Below are 16680 nucleotides of genomic sequence, written 5' to 3' on the forward strand. Positions count from 1 at the left end.
GCCCATTTAGGATTTTAAGAGCTTGTGCAGCCATAGATCTTGGTGGTTATCAAATTCCTAAGACCTAACAACAAAACATCTTGTCATTATTCTGTTCCATGACACATTGCATGCACCGTTCAAGCACCTTACAGGTTTTTCTCTATTGCTGATGATTTATATGACAGCAACTGGTACCCTGAGCTTTAGTTCATGCTTTGCATCACAATTTGTGATCTGTACCTCTAGTTGTTTCACAAATACACCTTTGTTTCTCCATTTTTTAAAAAAAATTGTATCTTAGCTTATATTACTCAAAGTAAAGGTTTATGCAGCTGTACAGAGGGGAAGTGTAGGGGAAGTTTTACTCACATGTCCTCAGGTGTCCAATGCAGGAGGACCTTCACCTTGCCAGACCCCTCTTTCCTTCTGGCTACCACCTGCACACAGACAATACAGCAAAAGCACAAGCTGAGCCATAAAAGACACAAAATGTGAAGAGTCTAAGAAAATGACCGCTCCCATCTTCTTCACTTTCACTCGGTCAGTTTATCTCTGCTGTCCTGTTAACAGCTGGCATACAGAAAGCAAAGTAACCCATAAGCAGCTTCACCAATGAAAAGTAACCACCAAAAATTGACATACACCCATAATTTAACCTACATATTAGGGTCAATTTCAAATTTCAAGACAGTTTGTGAATTTACAAGAATCAGATTAGCATAATATGTTGGGCTTGGCTCCTACTGCAACATTCTTTCTTGTCTGCTGAGAACAGTCTTCAAAGACGTTCCTCCATCCTGGCCTCATCTTTCTAAAGAATAACGAGGCTACATGGTTCAAACATTTCACCAAGTGATACAGTGGCTGATCATTACACTAATAAGCAATGTGAGCACTTTTAATAATGCATGCAAGAGCTCGGTGAGAATACCATTTTCAATGGGATCTATCCCACATTCCTCTGCAACATATTGTAACCAAGGAATTGAAATCCAGACAAAAGTTAGACATCTCCTTCAATCTCTGGACTTAACGGAGAACTACTTATCACTGCTGACATTCTTGAGAGCCTGGTAGATAGACGTGGGGTACACACTGAGCACTTATCTCCATAAACAAGTCACTTTTCTTGGTGGTGGATTATGTCAGCACCAGACCCTTAAGGGCTTTAGACAAGAGTGTGTCTGATGAAACGAACACTCACTTTCTAGTCTTTGCTGCAGTACATTGTATTTATTTCCTCATTTATTCTTTTGTTTCCTGGTTTAGTTACTCAAGGCTTAATTGGCCAACACAACCTCAAACTTCAAGGCCTTTCTACAGCTGAGGTAATACCAGATTTCCTTAATAACGGGCTCTTGTTACGCACAACATTTAATTTATCATGCTGTGTTTGTCTGTAGTAAAACTGGTCTGGAATTTGTATAAATATTGTCAGTAGGAAAAATAAAAACTAGAAAAATAACTAGGGGTGTCAAAAATAGCCAAAGATATAACCTCTTGTGTCCGTTGGCTCTTTTTTGTTAGGAATGTCTATTTTTAGGACAGGGAATGAGCTCACATGTGAAGAACTTCTCTCACGCGCATGAATATCTGAAATTATTTTTGTGACTCCAGAGACTGGCAGTGGCATTGATGGAAACTGGTTTGAGGGCAGGAGGGAGAAGACTCCACTGAGACAAGAGACACAGACAAGAGACCTAGAATTACTCTCCTCCTCATCTCACAGATTTTCTCCACCTCCCAAAATATGTATTAAAGTCTTGTTTTTAGGAACCTCAAACAGTTTTATTCATCTCACTGAACTGAAAAATTTGCATAGTCTTCAGCTCGCCTTAATGTTTTTGTCTTTTGTTAAGCACAAAGCAGAAACTTTGCTGTGAATTCAGGAGGGACAAGAAGAAGTGTGCTAGTCTATATTTATATTTTGACAAGCTTCCAAGTATAGAGCTGTTTGGCCCAAGTTTTGGGGAAAGCAAAGGGGACACAAACAGGTTTAGTTTGGGTTTGATTAACTTTTTGGAAGAAATATTGATGCTCAGTTAACAGATATGAATTTTGTTGTTGCTGGCTCTGTGCCTTCATATTTGTCTGAGAGAAGCTTTACAAATAGCAGCCAAGTTGGCAAACCAACCATGTTGTTGCCGCTTGTCTGTATTACAGCGCTCCACTCCTTCAAGCGGAGAAGAGAACAAGTAGGCAGAGCTAAGCGGCAAGAAAATCATGAGTGATGAAACTAAGAAAAACAACTTGAGCGACTCAGACTTCAACAGAAATACTGTTGATGTGAAATCTAAACTCTTCCTGTGACCCTTAAAAACAAATCTGTGCACTACTGTCTGTTTCTGTAAAGACAGAGCGATCTTTATCAATTCCCCTACCAGTGAATCACAGAAATGCTGGGATAGAGCGATACTTGGAGCACACAATGCAGGGCCAACCAAACGCCCTCTCTGAAACATTTGTGAATATGTAGAAATTATACTGCTATGCCATCAGCAGTGGAAGAAGTACTCAGTGCATTTACTTAAATCATTAGTTTGGGACTTTTACATAGAAATGCATGTTTGTTACATTTAAGCCCTTGCTAAACAAGTTTACAGAATGCTGACAGACCACCAGGAAAATCTTTCTGGATTTGGCGGTATTGTGGAGTTTTTAAATTTGGAGCCTGTGGCAACTTTACCATGCTGGTGCATCAGTGGCAATGCGTTTTACCAGCACAGAATGGGAAAGCTATGGCAGGGAGGAGAATGGAAGAGCCTATCACAAGCATCATAAGCATGTTGACAATGTAAGTGTGATTACTCTCAATGTCCAAAGGGGCGAGTCAAAAGTTCCATACTGCAGGTTTCAGTCAAACTAGAACGTGAATTTGGCAGAATGGTCCTTCAGAATAATGTACAGAACTGGATTATAATTTTTTCTGCATTATTATGTGCAACACTTGCAGTTGGCATAGGTGGAGGTACGGTACTTGAGTAAATTTACTTGGTTACTTTACACCAATGAATGTCTACTTGCTCTCTTGGGTATACATGCAATTAAATAACATCATTTTTCTGAAAACAAAAAAACAAACTAGAATTCAAGATTTCTGTAAACAAGAAATCTGGTTTTTGGAATTGGAGTCTGGAGTTGCAGACTGGGAAAGTAACATCTGAACAGCTGGATTACAGAAGAGATCCTTTAAGAGTTGATGAGTCCTTGTATTTAAAATGATCCCACTGAAGAGAAAGCAGCATCACAGAATCTTCATTCAGTTAAAATCTCTAAGCCATGCTCCCTAAACATGCAAGAAATCTGGTTACAGACCTGATGCATGATGTACACTTGGATGTACGTGCATGTGAAAGTGTTCTCAGATTCCATATAACCTGATTTCTCTGAGTAAACTTGTTAAATGCACAAAAACATGCTGCATGTTTCCAGTTGCTGTTTGCAAACACACCATTAAGCAATTCTGGGAAAGAGAGTTGATTGTTGAGTCTCATTCCCAGGTTGTTAAATTGCCAGCCAACCGAAAACATCAGCATTTGATGACCTGAGATTGAAACTCAACAATCAGCCATCTTTCTCAGAGCAAGATACTGAGAAAATAAGAAGATACTGGCAGAGGGCAGGGTCTCTGCAGATACAGACACCACCACACACTTAGTGGATTTTAAGTTCTGAGGGGGATTATTTTTCTTTGAGTCTACATGTTTTTTTTTCTTCATCTAGATTATTTGTGATCCACAATACTTGTAACCTCACCTCTATATAATAATGTTTAAATATCAACAAAAAAAACCCCCAATTTATCACAAAAAAGAAGAAGATGTTCCTTCCCAGCTGTCACTGCATTGTTCTTTATTTATATGCTTGTGCCGTTTTCTGATAGCTTTCCACCAGGGCTTGGTGGGCTACTGCTGTGCAATAGTAAACCAACATGTGGGAGAAGTTTTCAGAGACAACAACAAAGTCTGGCTGCAGCATTAGCCTGAATCCTGTGCTGGCTGCAATGGGCCCTGGCAATAAATGTCTCAAGCAGTACAGCTAAGACACCAGTACACCAACAGCTGCCTTACTGCCTTTTAAATTAAAAATGCATAGCTGTTAACCTGTGTCCTTAGGCTTCTCACAGCACCAGGTTAATAATCACAAGCTCAGGCTACACTCAAAGAGGCCATGACCATGTATGTAAAGACTGAAGATAAAGAAGCAGGCTTGTGTTTAAGCAGCATGGAGTGATTTGTGGGCTAAATGGTTTGATGATGGAAGTTGGTGCTTTAAGGGACAGATCTTAATCCTCTATAGACCCAAGAGAGGGATGTAATAGAGAGAGGGAGGTAATAGAGAGAGGGAGGGAGAGAGCAGGAGGAAACAGGGAGTGAACGGTGGATCTTAGTGCGGCTCCAAAACAAGGCAGTGAAAACTGCAGGACCAAAGCCGGAGGAGCGCAGGCCTGCTAAAACTGGGTGCCTGTCTAGTGTCAGGGGGTCAAGCTGTGGATGACGCAGATTGCCGCAATAACAAAAATATCCCATCATAAACATGACTGAGTTACTCTGGCGTGTCAGCAGGCTCACTGGCCAAACTCCACAGAACCCCCACAGCTCTGCTCCATCTCCCCAGGCTTGGGAGGGTCCACAGAGGCTTGGGGTCTGACGTCGTGCCGCAGTCCTTCTCCACCACAATCCTCCTGGGGTTAGAATGAAGGAGAATGCATGCCCAACTGGCCAGATCTCCTTCCGATTCCATGACCCTGACCTTCACTTAACCCCTGTTGCTTGTCCTTTCTCTCCAAGTTTCTCTCCATTTGTTACGCTCCCTCCCCTGGCTGGCTCTTCCTCCTTCTCAGTCTGTGTCCAACTATGCGGTTACCTCTCTTAACCTCTTCCCAAGCTTTATCTTCACTTTTTTTTTTTTTTTTTTCCTGAGCTTTTCTTTTAAAATTCTTGGCTACTTGTTGTGGAGTTGAGGTTTGCAGCAGCAGAGCAGAACAGAGTTGAAAGGGACCGAGCCAAGAGAAGAACAATACTGTGGTGAGGGTAGCACAGATGTCAACAGTATTCGCACTTAAACAAGAACAGAAGCACTGACTTTGACTTTGCCTAAAAGTGCACTCAACACTGTATGCTTTTATGCTTAAATTTTTCCAGTGGAAATCAATTTGATGGGAAAGAGATGCATGACATTGTTTAATCTGTTTGCATGATAAAAATGTACAAGTATGTCTTAGAGAAACCAGTCTATTTGGTGACCATTTCAACATTTAAATTTTTGTCTCCCTCCAAGAGAGCAAACACTACAGACTTTCCACGGCATTACGTCCCTCCTGTAAATACACCGATTGCTTGGCGGCCTCTGCTGTTTAATGTCAGCCTATTTGTGCCGTTGTTTTGCTGATGTATGCACTGGTTGGTGAGATGTCATTTGGCATCAACGCTGGTAACATCGATCGCTTCGATAGCCTGCGTCATTAACAACAAGGTTCCACACGGTTCACCTCCCACTGTGAAAACCGAACAGTGGGTGAAAAAAAAAAATCCAAACTTTATAAGACATTGTGCTGATGAAGAGAGCCAACAGAGCTGACACAATGAAAGAGAAACAGAAAAAAGGCAGGATGGGGAAAACCGGTGTGGGAGTAGGGAGGGGAAAGGGAAAACCAAGGGCAGATGAACGTAGTTTGGCAGTAATCACTAAAATAAGACAATTGGGTAGAATTTAAATGCTGAAATAACAAGTAATTTATAATCAATGTACATCGATATGAACAAACAGCAGCACTGCACAGCACACACCCACACAAACACGTTTAAACTTCACTAATCATAACTTGAGGGACTCTAGTGTGAATAGTCTCTTTTCTGTACTGTGTACAGGTGCAGGTACTTGTTTCCTGTGTATTTATTCTTTTTGAATGCTCATCCTTCCCTTATTCTTGCATGCTTTGCACCCTCTATATCCTGTTTGCTGCTGTAACATTGTAATTTCCCAGTAATGGGACTAATAAAGGATTATCTTATCTTATCTGAATGGATACTTTGAGCTCTATTGTCTGTCTGTGAGTGAAGTTACAACTAGCCGGGCTTCAAAATAACAAGAGTTTGTACTGACTTTTAAGGGGAATCTTATCGTGATAATATGACAATTTTTTCTTTATGACTCTACAAGAAAAGCTCTTATTAAAATATAACCATAAGTTCATAATTAAATTAGTTTCTCTTTCACAAAAATAAAGAGTGTGATCTCATGTAATGCAGAACTTTGAAAGCTCTTTTGTCTGCTTGGTTTGATTAGTTTTGTATGATTTTGCACACATTTGCCATATTATAATATACACTGACGTCAGAAAATATCCTTATCAGTATTGTGATAATAACTTATCACAATACTGCTAATACCTTTAAACTAACCTTCTACTTGTGTGTGTCTGTGTGTGCCTCCAAATGCATGAGTAATATTACCAAGGGTATTAAAATCACACATGAAGTGCACGAAGAGATGTTTGCACTTTTCCTTCTTCAGGGAGAAAACTCTTCGGGGAAATTCCTCTCCTAAGTTCACCAATTGTTTCTCCAAGTTTAGTCAGTTGTGGCACACTACAGTGGTACATCCCATTAAAAGTACAATTTATACATGAGTTAACTCATTTGGGGGGAAAAAATACCAAATGGCAAATTTCTCTCTGTCGAGTGCTACAAACCAATAATAGAGGCCGACTTTCCACCCCGAGGCATCCCACTGTAAACTGAATCACTGCTGCAGACTAAACAAAAAGTTTCTATGTGAGTATAATGAAAGACTGTGCTGGGAAACAAGAGAGGTGGATTGTGTGTGTGTGTGTGTGCGTGTGTCTGTGGATGTACAGTAAGTGAAAAAAAGGGGGAATTAGGTAGGAGATGATAACCTTTTATTATTTTTTTCCCCCCACCATCATCCAATTTTGAGGGGCTTGAATGGGAGACAAGAGTGCTCCCTAGTGGAACTGCACAAGAAAAGCAGTCATTCAAAAAAAAAAAAAAAAAAAATCTACCACTGACTCCCCATTCACAAGTGAAATTGTTTATCTCCCTTAATGTAGAATTCCTCCACCCTTTGAATCTGTTGTCAGTGAGAGATGGAGAATCTTTCACTGGAAAAATTGTTTTTCCAGTGAGTGCTCACGTGTGCCTTCAAAATTAAGGTTCAATATGAAGGCATTTTAGATGTCATTAATAATTTATCAGCACTGGGCTCAGAGTGGACTGAGCACCACACACAAAAACAATCCAATTGTCTTTCCTGTGCAGGCTGATTCAGAGAAAAACAGCATCAAGCCTTGGGGTGATTCACAAGGTTCACTCCAAGTGCATTGACAAAAGAAAAAAGAAAAAAACTGCAGGGATCAGAGGCTGATTTTTCAAACAGCGAATCTTTCATGCCCCCTGTTGTCTAAGTAAAGAATAACAACTTACTTACATTAAAAAACAAAAAACAAAAAGTAGATGTTAAACTATAGGACAGAAGGTAGTTTTTCTGTACACAAGACATATTAGGATTTCAACACCCAGAATAAGTACCAGCAATAAGTTTTATATATTACCAGCAGTATCAAGTCAGTGCTAATGGAACACAGGAAAACTGCTACTACCCACAACCCAAACACTGTTTAGTATAGATAGCGAGATTAAAGTGGTATATGAAGTAAGTAATTGCCAATGTAAGTATGTTTTCAAAGTAAAACTTGACTGCTGTGTACACCTTTCTAACTTGAGGTTGCTTTAAACAGCTCTGAAGTAGATGAATAAAAATTTAGTTTATCATTATGACATGATTTTTCTGTCCACGTAGTCCATGTTAAGTATTCAATTCAAAATCAGAGATAAGCCTATCTGCATTCCCTTTTTTTTTGATGCATTTGGTTATACTGAGTTTCTGTAGTAGACCCTCAGCTACTCAGTAGGAACCCATACGAATGGAAGCAGGTAACCTGAGGCAAACACAATAAGACAAAAGTTGTGTGTGAAGCTGCATACGTACTCACCGTGCTGTGGAAGACCACACTGTGGCCATTGCCCACACTTTCAATGTGGGTGGCGAGGTTGAGACAGATGGCCCTGTGGCGGATGGCATCCATGGTTTGGGCATCAAAGAAGTCGTGAGGCCTTGCTGGAGGGTGGGGGGGGAGAAGGACAAACTCAGATGAGACCAGAGTCAAACAAACACAAGACCAGGGTTCCTACTGTGGCCCCGATATATAAAAATTCCATGGCTTTCCAAGTCTTTCTGTAACCAACCAAAACTACGTCAGAAGCATCTCATGACTGAAAAATGCAATTCCTTTGTGGTTTTGAAATGTTGCTTTTCAGCAACAGAAAAATCCAAATGCGTTACAAAAGACGCACAACTCTCCACTGAAAGCTGCAGTAATGGGATTCTTGTTCTGTTCTGCACATACTCACGGGTAAGGATACACAGAATTGTGACATTTCAAGTTATTACAAAATGAATTTATTCAGGATTTGGGGCCAACTTCCAGGGCAAAGCACTTTTTAGAGAAGTACGCCAAAGTATTAAATTAAAACAGAGAAAACTCTTGCAAAGTTCTCATACCTGTGCTTTACTTGAGCGAAACAACCAAACTAGCAGAAATCTGCTCATCATTCACGATGACTTTATGCTTGCATCACATTTCAAAGTTCTGAACAGTATATGCTTCCTGTTTTTTTTTTTTGTTTTTTTAAACTGACCAGGTAGTTGCCAATGACTTAAGCTCACTAATAAGCCTTTAATCATTTCATGAAGCCTTTAATCATTTCATGAAGAGCCTTTGAGTTTTGCACTTTCAACTTACAAAAAATTATGAAAATCAACAGGAAGTGGTTGCAAGAATATTAAACTCAAGACAGCCATTGGTTTGCAGCCTATTCACTACAATATGAAACAACTTATATATTCCTTCATAGATTTTGATTCTTGGTGTTTTCACTGTTAAAGTTACATTACCAACCCTTTGTAAAACAGTCATTTCACAATCATCACATTTTTAAGATCAAATTCATAAAACATACATTTATCCCATGCAAATTTCAAGTCTCTGCAAGTTGATTCAGATTTTGTTCTTCCATTCGTATAAACTAATTGCTATCTAGGAGGTATTCAAACTAAGCTCTACGCTTGCTGCAGAAAACAGATGGCAATAACCTCCATTTTACACAATTTGTCACTGATCTTTACACAATGTGTGCATGTGTAACAATCACTTCACAGGATATGCCATGTCAAGTAAGACAAATAAACTCAAGTTTTTTTGCTGCTTGATACAACTACAATTTTAGATGACTAATATACACAAGAAGTCTGATATTCTGACACAGCATAATTTATTCCAATTTAAGGGTTCTTGGATACACAGATTGCTGAAATTGTTGTTAGTGAGTGACAAAGAGGCTCTGCAGGCACAGCGAGTGTGTCTCGGAGCCACTAGTGTTTTTTGGCCAGTGGAGGAGAGATACTCCAGCAATAGTGTTGGCAATGAGACCGCACTGTACAGTCTGTGACAGTGTAGCCAACTCATGGTCAAACAGAAGCCTTGTCTCTGGAGTCTGTGTCTGGAGGAGGAATAATCCAATAGATGTGTGTGTTTCCCAGTCCCAGTTTCTCCAGAGCTGCTGCTCTTGGCAGGGCTGTTTCATGGAGATCTGCAGTAAAACCCAATGTGGACTTTACAGTCGTCTTGGAACTGAAATGTTTTGAGGTTGTGGGGAAAACAAAATGGAGCCTTTACCAAGTGGACTGAACTCTGAGACAGAGGTGAGTACACCTACCCCAAGTTATAGTTGGCTCTCAGGATGTTACAAAGGACATGCTGATGCACTGAAGATAGCTAGAGAACATTAGCTTAATAAAATTAAAAGTTGACCAGTGCTTACGGTTGACAAAGAGTTAAAATTAAAACTCAAATTAGCTGACACGCAGTTATAATCAGCGTCGATGTGTGCCAGTTACACATGGGTTATGGTAAAAAGTAGCTACTGACTGGTATACTCACACATATGTATGTTTGGAACTGCAGGTCTGGGACTGCTGAGTCTAGAACTGCAGAGGCTCTCCAGCTCTCAGATTTTTTTGAGATGCGCTCATCCAAACTACTTGAACGTGACTTTTACGATGCACTTCCTTGGGTTCTTAGCAATGATCGCACAGAGAGACAGGCCATCTGAAGCAAAACCTGCCACCAGGGAGCCAATGTACAGTACCGAGTTGATTATAGACGCGTCAGCTGACAGGAAAAGTCCTAAGCTGTCTCTGAAATGCAAAACATTACCACGGGGAAAACCTGTCAATCTAGCTCGCAAAAATATGTACCTGTTTGTGTGTGTGTGGTCCTGCTCGAGCTTCTCCAAATGTGAGAAATTATAAAATGAAAAAATGTTTTATCACAACAAGTATGGCAGCACCTGAAAAACGTGTTCAGCAACAAATACAAGAGAGGGAAATCACAGCGACAAATGGGGTTAGTTTGTGTGTCTGTTTAGGTACGTACGTAGGGAGCACCTGCGTTTGTTCTTGAGCTTCTTCCTCTTGTTGAGCCCAGCCTTGGAAGGCGACTCCTCCTTGAGTTTGGCCTGGCTGGACATTTTGGAGGAGCTCTGCTGGCTGAAGTGGCTGGGGACATGACGAGCTAGCCCTCCTTGGGAAGCGAAGCTGGCATTGCAGCCACCAACTACACACTGCAGTAGAGCACAAAAACACAGTTAAAATGGTTAAGTGACGACTACTCAGAAATATTCACTGAAACATACACAAAAAAGGGAAGATGATGATGGTGATGACTCAGTCTAAATTTATTTTTAAAATAATATCATATGTAAGTTCACTGACATACAGAATTTGGAGAAGCAGCTACAGATGCACATTGTATCCACTATTATATCCTACCTTGAAGGGCTTATCTCCACTGTGGGTCAACATGTGTCTCTGGAGCCAACTTTGACTAGTGGATGGAGTATTATACACCTTACAACCCTTCCATAGACACACAAACACCTGAGGGATAAAGAGGGACGGAGGTGAGGACAGCTGAAGGAGTTTACATAAACAGACAATACAAGCGAAGCAAAATTTAAGAAAAAAGTGGGACATGGCAAAGAAAGACTGAAAAAGTGAGGTTAGTTATTTGCCAAGAGAGCTCGGAGAAGGACTGTTAGACAGAGAGACAAATTTCTCTAAACATATAAGTACTAAACCTAAAGACTCTTTTCTGTTTTCTGGGATCTCTTTTGCCTTCCTCAAGAAAGAGAAAATGTCAACTATCAAGCTGATTATATTCAGTAAAATCTATTGACTATACAGGCAGAGCCTAAAAGGTAAAAGGTAGTAGGTAATGTGCCATGTATATCTGTTGCTGCATTCAAAGGATGGTTCAACACTCAAATATTCACATTTTTTACATAAGGTATAATTTTAGAGCATAGCAATTTAACAGGGTGTCATGCAATTCTTTCATTTTAGTTCACACATTTTCTCTCTTACTGTACCTCTAATGGTATTTATCTGTTCAGAAAGGTTCAGTTTTAGGTTTTCCAGGTTGCCAGATTTCTATCTCCACCCCAATGAAAGGTGAGTGTTTTTTAATATGTAGTGTTCACATTACTGATTAAATATAAATCTTTTTTTAAAAAAAATAAAATAAAATAATAATAAAGCATCTCTTTTCAAAAAGTATCCACAAACAGTTTTCAAATAGACAATATTTCTGTAGAAAGTAGCCCAGCAATTTGAACCAGCCCTTTAACACTCCGCCGTTCAACTGTGAAAGGTGTGTGACTGTCAATGCTAAGCTACAGCAAAAACATGCATCGTCTTGCTTGGCTACTTGTCAGGCAGAATAAAGAAGACCAACATATCAACATGAAGCTCCTCATAAAGTTGAAAGTGTACTGACCCCTCCTCTCTGCCCATCCACATGTATGCCCCTGATATGCTCTGCCAGATCAGGACTACAGCTGAAGCACTGCGGACAGAGGTCCCAGCAGCAGGGATAAGCTACTGTCTTTGCAGCAGAGGAGCTGGCACTGCTCTGTCCGTTCATCATAGCAGGGGTGGAGCGCCCACTTGACACCGTGCTCTCCATCTCCATCAGGGTACTGCTGATACTGAGAAAAAAAAAAGGACAGGGTGGAGAAAGACAGTGGAAGGATAAAGTCTCAGTTTTATGAAACATAGATGCTAAGACCATCAAGAATATCTTCATAGCTTAGACTCAGGCTTTGCACAGCCATGAAGAACAGGTGCAGACATTACCAGCCACATTAAACAGTCACTATGCGTGAAAGCCTTCAAGCTGCAACACATTTTCCATGCATACCACTTTCATGTCTTGTGCCAAATCCATTATACTGTTGTAGCCAAAGCTCCTAGCACTATATTATTAATTTGATGTGGTGTCAACATAGCAAAAGGGCTCACAGACAATCAATTACTCATCACTCATTCAACGAGGAACAATCAACAGTTACTTTTAACCAAATCCAATCCGATGCTTTAGCTGCGGTTTAAGTAATAAGATCAGCACAATTACCTTTCACTAAATGCATTTTTTTCACATTTTAAGTACATGTTTGACTTTCACAGTGCATAATCTGAAGCTAGACAGCTATTTTCCCACACATCTGCTGAAGGTGGAAAGTTTACCTCTGAATCCGAGCTGAAGGCCTGTCCTGCAAAATGATTTTATGACATAACTACTAGTTTGGAAGTCAGTAAAAAACTAACACAAGTGTGATAGGACATTCATAAATCTCCACCACATGCATGCTGACATTCATGTCTCTGTTTTTTCAGTGAGGGACAAGGTTTAGATGTAAGTTAGATGCATTTCAACGTGGCAAGGTATGAAGCAGAACAATCACCCAAGCTGATTTGCATGTGTCTTAAAACATGGCTGATCTTTAACATCTCTACAGTGAACATACATCAAGTTAAAATTAAAATGAATAAAGTGGTGTGAGCCGGCTACATAGTTGGCTTGTAGGTTGATATCATAAAAGATTGCATTTTATGATATCGTGACCCATTAACTACAAAAACTCGAATAAGCTATTATTCTGGGTTCGTGCCAGGACCTGTTGGAAAGAGCACTACTATCTGCCGCTACTGTAACCCGTTCACACCCAGCACTGGTCCAGAATAACTCCCCGACCAACCTGTCCTCCGAGTCCATGCGGCTCAGCGGTTCACCATCCGAGGACGATATCTCCACACTCGGCCGCCGCTTGTCGCTCAGGTCCCCGCCCCCGCCACTGGGCTTCTCACTATCTTCACAAACTGTTTTGCTCTTCTCGCAGTCTATCCCCGAACACCGGCTGTCCTCTCCCGGTTCCATCTTAGCTTCCGTCATTGCGCTATCGTAAGCGGGTTCGTTGTTACCATCTCCCGGGCTTTGTTGCTCTGGCTTTTGCTCCGTTTCCTCAGGGGGTTCCGCCGCCTCCTGAATGACTGTTGCACTGTCGTCTATCACCGCCTCGCTAGCGGCCTTGTCTGTCGCTGCAGCGGGCTTCTCTTCGCCGGCCTTCGCGTCTACCTCTTCCATTTTCAGTTCTACACTACTGCGTTGCTCCACCGTTTCCGGTTCGGTGCGGCCCTTTTCTTCCTCCTCACCGTTGCCCTCGCTTGACTCCACGGACTGTACGTCGCTCTCAGCATTCAGTTTGGGTGCTTCTTCTGGAGCCGCAGCAGCCATTTCGGCGGCGTACGTACCGTGGGACACTTTCGGTATTGAAATTCAACCGTGGCACCGTCAACCGCTCCGCTGTAGAAGAAGGGCTGGGTCAAATCACAATGTCTGCTCTCTGATTGGTCGGAGGCGGCACGAGGAGGAGAAACTCTGACGTTGGTATTTAAACTTTCCATGTGTTTCCGAAGTCACACAGTAGGGGAGTTGTGTTTACTAAAGGAGCGATTCCCAAACTAATACCTGGCTGCCTTCCCTCAGTGATCAAGACTAGTGAAAATTTTAACAGCGGTCTCAGTTAAAAGCAGTTAACAAGAGGAACCTTGGGCTGCCAGATTGTGATAAATGTATACTGAATTTCATCAGGTAAGCACTGTAAAGGACCACTCACCCTCTGGAAAAGCCTGTAAAGTAGCGGGATCACATCACTTTAACATTAATATCTCTAGTCTTGATGAGAAAGTGTTAAATCCACAAATATATCAGTAAAATACCAATATTTGTAACTGCAGTATGCCAGAGATTAGTCACCCATAGGCATTTTCACAACCATTACGCCATTTGTTACAATTTATAAATCCTTAAAGGGATGTCTTTTAAATGTATTTGGAGGAATCACTCTCCTACTAATGCTGGATTACTAACTGGGTAGAAGGTCCCTGGCCACCCCAAACAGGCCAATCCTACCATTAACTCAGCTGGCAGCGGGGTCACAACTATTTGGAGATACGGATAACCGCTTTTGTTGGGTAGCATTTCAAGAAGCTGACAAATTATATGACAAATTGTATTTTGTGTTATTCTTCTATGAAAAACATAAACTGGAGGCATTCATTCTGGGCTTTGTGAATTTGACCTGTACATAGCATTTATGAGGTCTCCACTCACATTAATTCTGTGTACGAATTTACTGCCAGGTATCGCCAATGACGCGGCAACAAAATGACCACAAGAGGGAGCCATAGTTCTATAATTAAACTCTCTGTCACTCAAACTAAGCATTTAAAGCCCAGCTAACCAAATCAACACACATTCCTCTCTGTTTGTACCCTTCAAATGGCCCATTTTACACTTGATTATTTCTAATGCAGCTGGTAATGAAAATTTTTAGTCCAGTAAGTACGTTTCCATGGCTTTATTCTCAGCTTTCCGTGAAAGTCGGCTAAATGTGCGGTAAAGAACACAATGCAACCATTTGTTAAGAACAGAAACATTTATTTAACATGTTATAAAACAGATGGAATATGAACATTTGCAAATCAAATCTAGTATGTAACCATATGTTGGATACATTGTACCATCCTACTGTACCATGTACATTATATACACAGTAAACCTCTGATAATTACACTTTGTACACACACAAAAAAATAATCCTGGATCCATAAATGTTTTATTTTTATTGCTTTTTACATGTGCTAATCCTTTTTCTTTGTTTTAAAACTTCAAACCAACATGTCATAGCAAAAACTCAGATTTTATTTTCCTTCTCTCAGTTTACATACATGTCTCAGCAAAGAAAAAAAAAATTGACAGTATAGAGAGCGACTAAAGCCAAGACATTCACATATGTGTCGGCAACGATGCGACAGGGACTGCAGAGGATCCCATTTTTAAATAATTACAACCCAGAAACAGGAAGAAATTACAAATAACCTTAGTCTGCAGCAATAAAGTGGCCCATCCTTGCATTATAACGGAGGGATCTACGTCTTTTATATAACCAACCGTCGCATCGGCAAAAGTTCTTTACATTGATAAATATGAGTGGATAGATTATGGTCGAGGTCTGAAAAATAAAACTGAGAGACGAAAAAAAAATTAACTGAACATATATACTTAACATATATATATGTCTATAAGGGGTGCACGATATATACCAATAAATTATCACCTGGTAATGAAATTATAGCCGATAAGTAGAGCTGGTAATATAAAGCCAAATTGCTTTTATTGACTTCACAAGCACAGCAACACACAGTCTGATACAGAGGTGGTATGCACTTCTTAAGCTGGTTTGCAATCCACCAACCAGCAAGAAGAAAATGAAGAGGATGAAGAAGGTGAAAAAGTTGTTAACAGTGTGGATTTTGTTTTTGTTTTTTGTTTTTTTTAAGAGGAAGACAGCAATTGCAATTTGTAATACATGTTCCACAAGGGCTCTGAGAGGAGGAAAATAGTAAAGCTTTAGCATAACAAATCCTATTAGAGTGATGGATTATTACAACATCCATCTTTGTTATCTTATCAGAACTGGCCATGAGAAGCAGGTAATTATCAACTGAAAAAAGTACATATCGTGCATCCTTAATCATATATATGTATGTGTATGCGTGTGTGTGTGTGTATATGTATACACATACACACACACACATACACACACACACACACGCACACACACATATATGAAAAATAACCTTAAAAGCCTTTTAAAAACTGAAAATGAAACTGCAACAATAACAGTATCAAAGCTATATTGTCTCACCGGGTTGAGGAGAGTGCGTTGCCTCAAAGACCGGCAATAACAGAGCAATGTCACACAGAAAAAGTGTCACTGGTGGCATCAGAGCTTAAGACATCACAGTGAGCATACACAGAAGTTAACACCCCAGAGTACAGACTGGGCAGTTTCTGCTCCTGTAAGCTGAAGCCTTGTGCTGATGTCTTTTGGGGAAGTCTTCGGAGGCATTTTTATACCTCCACTGCCATTTCCTTCACGTGTAGGTTTTCACTGAGGCCAGAGCCTGTGCTGCAGAAAGAGGAGAGATTTACTCATTTGGGGAAAAAAGTCAAGCTCTGTTCCAAAAATAATAGTGGAGAATGGATACCTAAGACTTCCTCAGGACTCGCAATTCAACTCTTTCCCCCTCCCCATACTTTTACATAATTTTTCCTCTGTTCCTTTAATCAGATACGCTCTTTCTCCCCAGAGACAACAATTACAACAGTTAGAACACTTCAGCATTGTGAGTATGGACAAAACAGGTTGATGA

General features: G+C 40.5%; 2 protein-coding genes across 18 annotated transcripts in view; both read right to left on the reverse strand.

Moving 5' to 3' along the window:
- The window catches only part of LOC124061602 (zinc finger protein aebp2-like), a 49065-nt gene extending 35249 nt beyond the window's left edge, over positions 1–13816 (reverse strand). For 5 of the 8 annotated variants that reach the window (XR_006843781.1, XR_006843780.1, XM_046393615.1 and 2 more), the window contains exons 1-6: positions 13161–13813; positions 11900–12110; positions 10894–11001; positions 10499–10685; positions 7997–8121; positions 352–419 (exon numbers count right to left, since the gene is read on the reverse strand). Coding sequence is in view for 6 of the 8 variants with exons in the window: in XM_046393615.1 (XP_046249571.1) it covers positions 352–419; positions 7997–8121; positions 10499–10685; positions 10894–11001; positions 11900–12110; positions 13161–13696 (1235 nt within the window). In the remaining 2 variants the exon portion in view is untranslated. Of the gene's footprint in view, positions 1–351; positions 420–7996; positions 8122–10498; positions 10686–10893; positions 11002–11899; positions 12111–13160 lie in introns of all 8 variants that reach the window. The other 3 variants (XM_046393614.1, XM_046393616.1, XM_046393618.1) reach the window with 3 other exon arrangements.
- Positions 13817–14881: 1065 nt separating this feature from the next.
- Positions 14882–16680, reverse strand: part of plekha5 (pleckstrin homology domain containing, family A member 5) — a 74166-nt gene continuing 72367 nt past the window's right edge. For all 10 annotated transcript variants that reach the window (XM_046393610.1, XM_046393604.1, XM_046393600.1 and 7 more), the window contains one exon: positions 14882–16436. Coding sequence is in view for 1 of the 10 variants with exons in the window: in XM_046393604.1 (XP_046249560.1) it covers positions 16402–16436 (35 nt within the window). In the remaining 9 variants the exon portion in view is untranslated. The remainder of the gene's footprint in view (positions 16437–16680) is intronic.

The sequence above is a fragment of the Scatophagus argus genome, chromosome 7 (genome assembly GCF_020382885.2).
Source record: "Scatophagus argus isolate fScaArg1 chromosome 7, fScaArg1.pri, whole genome shotgun sequence".
Lineage (NCBI taxonomy): Eukaryota > Metazoa > Chordata > Actinopteri > Scatophagidae > Scatophagus > Scatophagus argus.